At 37.2% G+C, this 11,081-nt stretch overlaps 1 protein-coding gene across 4 annotated transcripts; it reads left to right on the plus strand.

Moving 5' to 3' along the window:
• Nucleotides 1-368: 368 nt before the first annotated feature.
• LOC149043368 (uncharacterized) lies at nt 369-10,065 on the plus strand. Of its 4 annotated transcripts, XM_089209535.1 has the most exons (7): nt 374-619; nt 5,374-5,505; nt 5,577-5,665; nt 6,707-6,848; nt 6,964-7,098; nt 7,170-7,259; nt 8,612-8,773. In XM_089209535.1, the coding sequence occupies exons 2-7, from the start codon at nt 5,397-5,399 to the stop codon at nt 8,623-8,625; spliced, it is 579 nt and encodes a 192-aa protein (XP_089065661.1). In that variant the 5' UTR covers nt 374-619; nt 5,374-5,396; the 3' UTR covers nt 8,626-8,773. The 4 variants fall into 4 exon arrangements, with proteins under 4 accessions (XP_089065663.1, XP_089065661.1, XP_089065660.1 ...); XM_089209537.1 differs by lacking the exon at nt 6,707-6,848 and having other exon boundaries at nt 369-619; nt 5,577-5,666; nt 8,612-10,065; XM_089209534.1 differs by lacking the exon at nt 8,612-8,773 and having other exon boundaries at nt 7,170-7,510.
• The last annotated feature ends 1,016 nt before the right edge of the window (nt 10,066-11,081 follow it).

The following is an 11,081-nucleotide window of genomic DNA, read 5'->3' on the forward strand; positions in this document are numbered from 1 at the left end:
GCTGATATTTTTTAAGTTTCATTTTTGATGAAACCTGAAGTCGAGGTTGTCGAGGTGGGCGGTAAATGTCATCTACAATCTTTTTCTTGAGAAACCTTTCCTGCTCGAATGCTCTTAACGGTCATGTTATAATATGGAATTGAAATATTTCTGCGACGAAATAGAAATACATTTACACTTTGGGACTTTCCCTTTCGTGGTAGTGGTCTATTGATACGAACGTAACTTTGAAACAACTATTTATTGTCAGAACATTATGGAAGAGCGAAAAAAACTGACTTTCGCGATCGATTTGACTGCCAAGTTTCGCTTAAAATCACGTTTTTGCCAGGCGTCTATTTTATTCCGCGAAGAGTCTGGAACGAATTAAGTCAATCGGAAGAATTTTCACTGGAAATTCTGCATTGATATTTTAATTTTGGTTCCCAGACGAAGGCAATTTTATCTGTAACTGACGTGCAAAGACATAAATTCTTCGCTGAACGATAACTAATTGAGAAAGATAGCCTTAAATGTTTTAAATTGTGAAAGTGATTTAATTGTCTTCCGAGAAAACCTCCTGATTCTTGGAACTGTCACGCAACGAACGATATAATTACATCTGAAGATAACTGCACGGGTAAGACAAACTTCATTTTTCTATACTTCTACAGATTTTTTTTTTCATATTGTCACAGTTGTGTTGTGGCCGGTAGGTATAAGATCCCAAGGAAGAAATCACGGCTTTCCATGATTAATTCATTTAGCTGAGCTACAAACAGAACAATGTGAACTTGAAATACGAAATTTGTTCAACCGCAGATAATATATTAGATACAAATAGTATTTGAGTTATGAACAGCAAGCGGCCAATTGATTCTCACAAATGAATTAAAATGAGGGTCATTCCTCTGGGGTGGAACTCGCTCCGATGTTTTTGTCAAACTAATTGCCTATATTTTAACTGTCACATGGCATTAAGAAATGGGGCTGGTTGCAAGGGGGGGGAGATTTAAAGTGAAGCTGTGGGGATCAGTGGGGAGGCAGGGGGGGGGGCGCCTGGAGGGTGTGTCTCCCATCTTCTTTATAGCTATATTATTTCCTCTAAAATCATTGCAATTTTAAAACAAATATTAACCCTTAAAGTCCCAAAAATGATTTAGATGTAATTTCTTCTTGGGATTTCATTATATTATCTTGCAAACAGATTACGAGAAGAGACAAACTTATCAGCCAGAGGGTGGTTTCTTGATGTATGTCTAAATTTTCCTGTCTAATCTGCAAAGCAATATATTACATATCCTGTTGGGAGAGTTAGGAGTTAGATTTTGGAAGTGAAAGACCCATGACACCTTAATCTCCCTAGTCATTATAAGCAGCATATGGCAGTCTGCAGCCCTTCCCTACATCCAGGCACTTCAGAGAGCTGCAAAAGTCTAGAAAAAAAAATTTTTTTTTTTTTAATCAGCACCCTTAATCTTGTTTTATTTTCATCACTATGTTTCCACCCAATAGCAAAGCTGTACTTACAGCATAACACATGCACAGCCCACTATTACTCTAGTCACTCTGATGAAAGGCTAATGCTTGAAACTTCAGCCTAGAAACTTGTCATGGTGGTTAATTTAGGTTATTAACTCAGTTGGTAAAGCAAAATTATCTTTTTATAAACCCCCACTAATGCTGCATTGTAGTTTCTTTAGAAACTTACCCCCCTATATCTTTTTATAATAAAGTTCAGATACAACAGGTGCTGTCATTGGTTGACAGAGTGTGCTCTATTGGAGTTCAAAGTATAGAGCTGAGCTAAAATTGTCTCACCATCTGCCAGTTTGAAGTATGTGCAACCGTTTCCTGGATTTCTCTCCAGCTTTTTTTGGTTAATTGAAAGTGAAATTTAGAAACAATGCAAGCCAGCAAGTGGAAGCAGATGCACCTGGCAAAGCTTTTTTAACATGCCAAGCACCATAATTTATGTAATTATAATGTGAGCAGAGACAAAAATCCTCAAGGAGAAAATGGAAAAAACAGTTAGAGTTTTAAAGATTTTGACGCTTGGTTAGATTGTAAGTGTACCTATGGTGACAAAAATCAAACACAGCTAACACTCCTGTAGTAAATATAGTTTTGTGTTTTAAAACAAACAGAACGAAACAGTTATTATGAAAAATATAACCAAACTGACACAACTATTAAAAATTCATACAAATCATGAGGGTGTCAGAGTGACTGTGATCATGCTAAGGTCCATTGCAGCTAGTTCATTGTGATCTCCGGTCATCCTAGTGAAGAAGGCCTCAGAAATTACTTTTGCTGCTTCTTGATTGTCATGAGTGATCAACTGAGAGTTTGCTCAGATTTCCTTTCCAATGCATTGAGTGGAAGGCCACAACTTTCTGCCCTCAGAATTGGTAGATATTTGTGTTCTTGGGAAACAGCAGTCTCAATAATTGCTTCAATACCAAATTCTCCAAACTAACATCATGATGATTGTATGGCAGACAGTAGGGAGAATTACTAATGAGATCTTGGGAGATGGAGGAAGTGTTTAAATTCTACAAATAATTCTCACTAAGAATGCAGGTTGCAATACTCAGGATTGAAAAAGAAGAACCTCACCAGAAGTTGATCCAGTACCACCTGAATATGATAGCAGAGCTCGCAGAGCGTAGCCCCATAATTATACAAAATAGTAGTAACCCATCAAGCCGAAAAAATTTAGATGTATGACCGTATGACCATACAACTGTATGACCGTACGACTGTACAAGGTTTTGTCCAGTAGTTCAGTGGTCAGTGCACTGGGCTCTGAGTTGGATGACCTGGGTTCTAGTCCTGGCTGGGGCAAGGCATTGTGCCCTTGAGATGTGCGGGGAAAAAAAATGTGAGCTCCGCTTTTAGGCTTGGCTAAATCTATATATTTCTGGTGTTTACTTAAGATATATATCCAGGAGTCTCATATACAAAGTGAATCTTCTCATCTCCTGCACAGTTTTCTAAATGACACTGTATTGTGTTGATCAATAAGAAGCTTCAACATTCCCACTCCCTCCCCTCCCTCCCCTTCCCCCCTCCCACCCCACCCCTCCTTGGGGAACTTTCTAAGATTGGTTTGTTCAAATTTCCATCTCTTGGGGCAAAAGTTGTGTTCAAATGCTCCACCCATTTTTTTCAAAAAAGGCAGAATCATGCAGTAATCTTTATAACCTGGACCTTGTAGGCCTTTTCTTCTTAGCTCTTTACCTTTAACCCTTTAACTTCCACAAGTGATTAACATTCAACTTCTCCCTATAACAGCCACACACTGTCCAGCTGACATGTAATGAGAATACTCAAACTTATCAAGTAACACCAAACACTCATTAATTATTTACAAGGAAATGTGTAGCAGCCAGAGGGGAGAATTAACAATCAGATCTTGGGACTGAAAGTGTTAATCATCTCCATATTAAAATATATGCTTGTATTCCACTGACCAGACTTGACACCTCCAGTTTAAATTCCCCACCCCAGTCAGGCCTGTAGGTCGTTAAGGGGGGGGGGGAGGGGAAGGGGGCAGCAGGTGGGTGGGAAGGTTATGTTATTGCCAGTTTCAAGAATTTTTCTCTTCCTAACCCTTCAATTGCTTCTCCTTATAATATTCATATATTATCCAGCAAACAGGTAACGAGAATACTCAAACTTATTAGGAAGATGTTTTTATTTTGACCTAACACCAAATTCTCATAACTTATTTACAAGGTAGTGTGTAGCAGCTAGAGAGGAGAATTAACAATCAGATCTTGGGAGTTAATGGAAGTTAAACAGTTATAATAAGTGGTTGTTTTTTTTAGTTTCTTACTTCAACAATGTGTTTTTAATAAACTGTACTGCAACCAGAGGTTTCGTCTGCTTAACTCCTTAACCCCTAAGAGTGACTGGCATCTAATTTCTCCTTACCATATCCCCCTGAATCAAACACTAAGGTCAAGAGAATAAACGAGCTGATCACTGACCAAAGAAGCTCTTGATTGTTAGACAAATTCTCCATGTTGGCATCTTAGGAAATGTTTAGAGAACAGTGTGGAGAATATTCATACTGATGTTAAGGTATAAAGCAGTGTTCTCTCCTATTTTAAGCATTACAGGTAAAATAAATTTTCAAACCAGTAAAGCAATCCTTTTACATGGTGAATTTTCAAGAATTCCAAGCAATTTTAAATGGTAATAAGAGGTACTACAGGCAGTAAATGTTACCAGTTACTGCCTGAAAAGGGGAATGCTGGTAAAGGGTTAAGTGAGGGGCAGAAAATGGGTGGTAATAGAGAATTCCACATTCGCAGAATGGTGGTTGTGTAAGGCTGAATGTAACAGAGATGCTAACTTCTTAAATAGTATTGTAGATCAGAAATCTGGAGATTGCTACTTTTCTTTTGGTTCATCTCCTCCTCCTCCTTCACACAAAATCAACAGTAAAGACCTTTAAAAATGTAATTTCCTCCGAAAAACTTAAGTACCCAGGCATGAAATCCTGTGGAATCACTGGTGCCAGATGCTTAGTGTGCTGGACACCAGTCAAGGGGTCTGGGTTCAGGGATCTGGGTTCAGGACCTGGCCAGGTCATTGTGTTGTGTCCTTGTGCAAAGCACTTTCCTCTCACAGTGTCTCTCTCCACCCAGGAGTATAAATTATGGGTACTGGTGAATTGTTAGGGAAGCCTGATGAAATGCTAGGAGGGGAAACCTTGTGATGGACTAGCATCCCATCCAGGGGGGGAGTAGTGAAGTAGTGATACTCTTAGTCACTTCATGCTATGGAAACTAGTATAAGCTTCTGCTGGGAAGGCCAATAGGCTTTAATACAGACTTTACCATTAAGGTAAAATACAATCAATTTAACAAACTTTAAAAGGTTTCAATTTCATGGTAAAAGGCTTTTGGTGTCCTATAGAAAGAATGGAAAGACTTTTTGGTATCCTATAGAAAGAATGGAAAGACTTTTTCACTCACTTGATCTAACCTACATTCAGACATCTCTGATTTCCTTTGTTGCACAGTGTAAAATAGATGTCGCTTTCTGCATGCAACATAGGAGAAAGGAGATGTCTGCTTATAAAGGAAAGACAAAAGATGAAATTTGACATGGCACTTGTCCTGTTGATCCCTTGGTTTTGGAAAATAACCTGGATCAAGAAATAACAGAGGCAAAGAGTCTAGAAAGATGCCTCAAGAAGGCTACTTTGGCATGGGCATGTACCCACACACAAACAACTGCTTTTGAGGTTCTATTGCCAGAGTGTGGTGAGATACTGACTGCCCTTCTAGTTTATATGGAGTAGTTTAGTATAATCAACTGAGTTGATAACATAAATTGGCTGCAGTAAATTTGAGATTTGAAGTTGAACTTGTCTTGCAGATCCCTTGGTTGTGAAAAATAACATGGATCAAGAAGTAACAAGAAATAATCTAGAGAAACGTCTCAAAAAGGCTGCTTTATGGGCTTGTACACTCATGCCCCCAACTGCCTGTGTGACTCCAAATCTAGAAGGTTCGTTGTCATTTTTTTTCCAGTGAGATATATGTTTGGTTGGTTCTTAACATTTTCTTCTCATCTTTCAGATGAAATGGGGGAGAGCTTAGAAGAAAAATTGAGAAGAGGACGGGGCGAAGGAACTTTTTGCAAATGGAGTGATGATGAAGAAACATCAGGTAACGAGCATCATAATCATTGCATCTTGTTTGTATTGTTTGATGTCTTCAATTTTAAATTATTGTCTCACAGCCCAGTGGTAATTAATATCAGAATTTCAACTTCCATTTAATCATGTCTTCACTTTGCTCTTTCTGAATGATGAAATGTTGACATGGAACACAATTTTCCATGTTGTTTAACTAAATGTTTTTACTTACAATATCAAGATAACATAACAGGTCTGCTCTTCTTACATGGTTGGACAATCTGGTTTTGTTTTAGCTTGTCTACTTATTCATCACTAGACAAGGAGAGGGGGGTGTAATGCCTTTACAGGGTTTTGCCTTTGACTGCCCCTAAAGGTGACCAGCATCTAATTTCTCCCTACAATTTCACCCCTGAATCACACATTAAGGTCATGAGAATTAAGGAAATGATCACCAACTAAAGAAGCTGACCTGCTCTTAATTGTGAAACAAATTATCCTTGTCAACACCTTTGGAAATATTTAACAAATAGTGAAGCCTTGAAAAGGCATGAAAACCTGTGGGAAATTATAACAGTGGCCTGATGCTCAGTGTGCTGGACTCGGGTTGAGGGGTCTGGGTTCAAGACACGGCCAGCTCATTGTGTTGTGTTCTTGGGCAAAATACTTTCCTCTCACAGTGCGTCTCTCCAACCAGGAGTATTTTCAGGGAAGCCTGATAAAATGCTGGGGGGGGGGGGGGTACCTTGTGATGAACTAACATCCCTTCCAGGGGGAAAGTAGTGATATTCTTAGTCACTTCATGTGATGGAAACTAGTTTAATCTCCAGCTGGGAAGGCCAATAGGCTTGAATACAGACAATTTCATGGTAAAAGGCTTTTGCCAACCTATAGAAAGAATGGAAAGACTTTTTCACTCACATAACCCAACCTACATTCAGACATCTCTGATTTCCTTTGTTGCACAGTGTAAAAGAGATGTCGCTTTCTGCATGCAACATAGGAGAAAGGAGATGTCTGCTTATAAAGGAAAGACAAAAATATGAAATTTGACATGGCACTTGTCCTGTCGATCCCTTGGTTTTGGAAAATAACCTGGATCAAGAAATAACAGAGGCAAAGAGTCTAGAAAGATGCCTCAAGAAGGCTACTTTGGCATGGGCATGTACCCTCATACAAACAACTGCTTTTGAGGTTCTATTGCCAGAGTGTGGTGAGATACTAACTGCCCTTCTAGTTTATATGGATTAGTTTAGTATAATCAACTGAGTTGATAACATAAATTGGCTGCAGTAAATTTGAGATTTGAAGTTGAACTTGTCTTGCAGATCCCTTGGTTGTGAAAAATAACATGGATCAAGAAGTAACAAGAAATAATCTAGAGAAACGTCTCAAAAAGGCTGCTTTAGCATGGGCTTGTACACTCACGCCCCCAACTGCCTTTATGACTCCAAATCTAGAAGGTTCGTTGTCATTTTTTTTCCAGTGAGATATATGTTTGGTTGGTTCTTAACATTTTCTTCTCTTCTTTCAGGTGAGACAGAGGAGAGTTTAGAAGAAAAATTGAGAAGAGGACGGCGCGAAGGAACATTTTACAAATGGAGTGATGATGAAGAAACATCAGGTAACGAGCACTATAGCTATCGCATCTTGTTCACATTATTCATTGTCTTCAATTATGAATTATCATCTAAAAATTCAGCTGCAATCAATATCAGAATTTCAGCTGCCATTTAATTATGTCTTCACTTTGCTCTTTCTAAGTGATGAAATCAGTGTCGAAATGGAACAAAATTCTTCACATTATTCAATTAAGTGTTTTTATGTACAATATCAACATAACATAACAGGTCTGCTCTTCATAAATAGCTGGACAATCTGTTTTTTTAGCTTGTCAACTTATTTGTCACCAGACGAGGAGAGGGGGTGTGACACCTTTAAAGGATTTTGCCTCTGATTGTTCCTTAAAGTGACAAGCATCTAATTTCTTCCCATAGTATCACCCCTGAATCACACATTAAGGTTATGAGAATAAAGGAAATGATCACCAGCCAAAGAAGGTCTTGCTCTTGATTGTGAAATAAATTCTCCTTGTCTTTGGAGATATTTAACAAACTGAGAAGCCTTAACTGTACTCTGTTCTGTCATAAAGCACGCACAAGGCAGCTAGAGCATGAAAGAAGTGTAGATAGAAACATAAGACATAGTCAAGACATAGTCTTAATCCTTAAAGTCCCACTAGTGACCAAGACAGAATTTCTCCTTACACTGTCTCTACAATATCAAGCGGATAAATAATGAGAATAAAGAAAAATATCAATTGGGGGATTATTGTTTGATCCAATTCCAAATTCTCCAAAATACTATCATATAAATTGTATGCCAGACAGTAAGGAGAATTTCTAATGACATCTTGGGAGTTAAAGGGTTAATAGATTTGATATGCACGTTGTGAAAGCTTAAGGAAAAATTGTCTTCCTGTAAAGGAGAGCATTTTAGCATTTGAATCAGCAACTTAAAGCCTAAAAGAGCTGCTAACTTTGCAAAGTGACCAAGCTGTGAATCACAACACCTTGAGTTATTCAACAGAATGATGGAATGGAGGAATGGTGGAATGGCAGAATATCCTAAGACATAGAAATACAGGATCTCCTAAAACACTGGATGCCTGGCTGTGCAAAACAAAAGTCTCACAAATGGAATTGCAGATTCTTTGAAACTCTAGAAGAAAATCTGGAAGAAAACGTTCCATTTTTTATTCACGTGATGATGAAACAAGTGTAAATTACTGACCTACTTGTTTTCAAAAAAAAACTCTTACTGTCCATTCAAATATTATTTAATTTACCTGTAAAGTTTCGTGTTTTCTGGGTGGTGTGATAGCTGGGTGTCTCAGTGAGTTACCTTTGTTGTGGTTAAATGCAATATATCTTTTTATTGTTGGAAATTTAATGTGGTGTATTCTCTTTTTTATAGAAAATAATCCTTGAAAGGAGGATTGAGAGGAATTACAAGTCTACCAGCGATAGCAATGTCAGTGTTTGTACACTTGAAATATTCCTTGTTTTTCCTAGTTGGGAGTATGGCCATTAGTAATATTTTTGATAAAATTTATGATTGTAGAATCAAATGATTACCTTATTAATGAAGGAATCCTTAAAATAATTGTTGTCTTCTTTAGAAAGATTCCCCTAGGATTATGAATGTAACATAGAAATTGCTTGCCTGTGTGGTTAATTCTTTAACTCCCATAACTGACCAAGACAGAATTTCTCCTTACAATATCAATACAATATCAACCAGATAAGTGATGAGAATAAAGAAAAATATCAATTTGTGGATAGTTAGTTGATCCAATACTGAACTCTCTGAACTAACATTATAAGAATTGTATGGTTGACAGTAAGGAGAATTACAAATTTGATCTGGGAGTTAAAGGGTTAAGGGTAGAGGAAATAAACATGAGTTACAAAGTTTGAACCAAGAAAAGGTCTTGTTCTTGCTGATGAGCAAAATATGAGTACTGTTCCTACAATATTGATTGTTACATTTTTAGACTTTTATTGTTTGTTTGTTTTCTTTTGTTTTGTTTTTAATTAAACTTCTTTTTTCTACCATGCAGCTCTCTCTAGTACTGTACCTTTGAGATCAAAAGAAAAATTATGCAATGAAATAACTATTACTCAGTGTGACAACACATGAAAAGGTTATTAATGCATAGCCTTCTTTTAATCCTTTAAGGAAGCTCATAACCCCTGTTACAGTGGTTCTCACTATGTGCATAACTCAGAAATTTAAAATAGATATATCTTATTAGATGTTTTGTTGTGAAGTATCCCTAAGTATTTTTCTGAGTTGTTCTGTATTTTGATGAACCCATGCAGCTGTCTGGTTTAACACCAGGTTTTTACAGTTAAAAATAACCGACTGTCCAAATATCAGGTGATATTTGTAATCTAGTTGGTGCAGTTGGATAATAAAAGCTTTCTCAGTCATTGTAATTAGTTATTGGACATTCTATTTTTACTTATCAGCATTGTACAGTTCATATTTAACTTTTTTTAGAGGAGTCAGTCAAAAGACTTAGTGGAGCCTACCATAAACAAGGAAAACAAAGGAAAAATAAATTTGAGCATGTTCAACTTTTAAATTTTTTTTTTCTAGTGATATCTTACATGCAAGGACCATGCAGGGGGAGGGGCTGGGGGAGGCTTTAGCCCCCCTCCACTCCCCCCCCCCACTTTTTTGCAAAAGTAGAAATAAATCAAAACAAAAAATAATTTAACAAAGATAACAGAGCCAAAAATAGCCCCTCCACTTAAAAACTTGCTGTACAGTCCCTGACATGTTCTCTTTGCAAAGGTGTAGGAAATAAACTATTTCTGATGGAATGTGTATAATAAAGGGATTTATCAGTACTGCATCAAAAAGATACCAAGCTTTTGTATCATAGTGCCTTTCATTTCATAACAAATTTCATAGAAATTGCAATTCAAGCTCTTGTATAGTTTACGAGTGCTCCTTAAGATTGTATTTGAACTCCCATCAAGAGGCTGAATAACAGTTATTCCTTTAACCTGGAGGTAGATAGTTTTGAAGAGTACAAGTTGAAGTAAAGCATCAAAAATTTTAACCTTTTCACTTCCAAGATCTTATTAGTAATTCTCCTTACTACATCCCATACAATTCTTATACTATAAGTTCTGAGAATTTGTTATTGGATCAACTTATAATCCCCTCTTTGAATTTTTTTCTTATAACTTGTCTGCTTGATATTGTATTAATTTGATGCTGTATGGAGAAATTCTGTCCTGGTCACTCGTGGGAGTCAAAGGGTTAGTAATCTATGCAAGATTCAATTGAGCTGATTTAAAAATTGACTTTAAAAAATGCTCGATTTTGCTTCTGATGACAAAAGCGTAGATGAAGACTAGACTATTGCTTCTAAATGACTGTAAACATAGATGAAGACTAGACTATTGCTTTTAAGTGACTAAACATTTGAAAATCATTTATGTGAACTGCGATTTAAGAAATGAATTTGGAAGCAACCTTCACAATAATGAACAGACCTGTACGGAAGTTGAACCATGACCTCTGTGATACCAATGCAGTGCTCTACCAACAGGGAGTTGGTCGTTATGTGGGTTCGTGATAAACCCGTGAAGTTATCGCTATTACTAACATCGATTGCGGATTAGACCAAGAAAACATTGAGAGTTTTATGATTATCACACCAAGCTCCTGTCACACCCATTGGTTTTTTACTTGTACTCTTTAAGAGCTGCACTAACCATTGAGGAACTAAAGGAAAACCAGGCCACGGCATGGCTGGCTATATACATACGAGCGATAAGATGAGAAAGATGGTAAGTTTTGTGCTCGGTAAAGAAATAGTGAAAGATATATTTTGTCTTGTCACGCGTGGGACAAAGAAAAAATTCTC

The sequence above is a fragment of the Pocillopora damicornis genome, chromosome 6, assembly GCF_964200805.1.
Source record: "Pocillopora damicornis chromosome 6, jaPocDami1.2, whole genome shotgun sequence".
Taxonomy (NCBI): Eukaryota; Metazoa; Cnidaria; class Anthozoa; order Scleractinia; family Pocilloporidae; genus Pocillopora; species Pocillopora damicornis.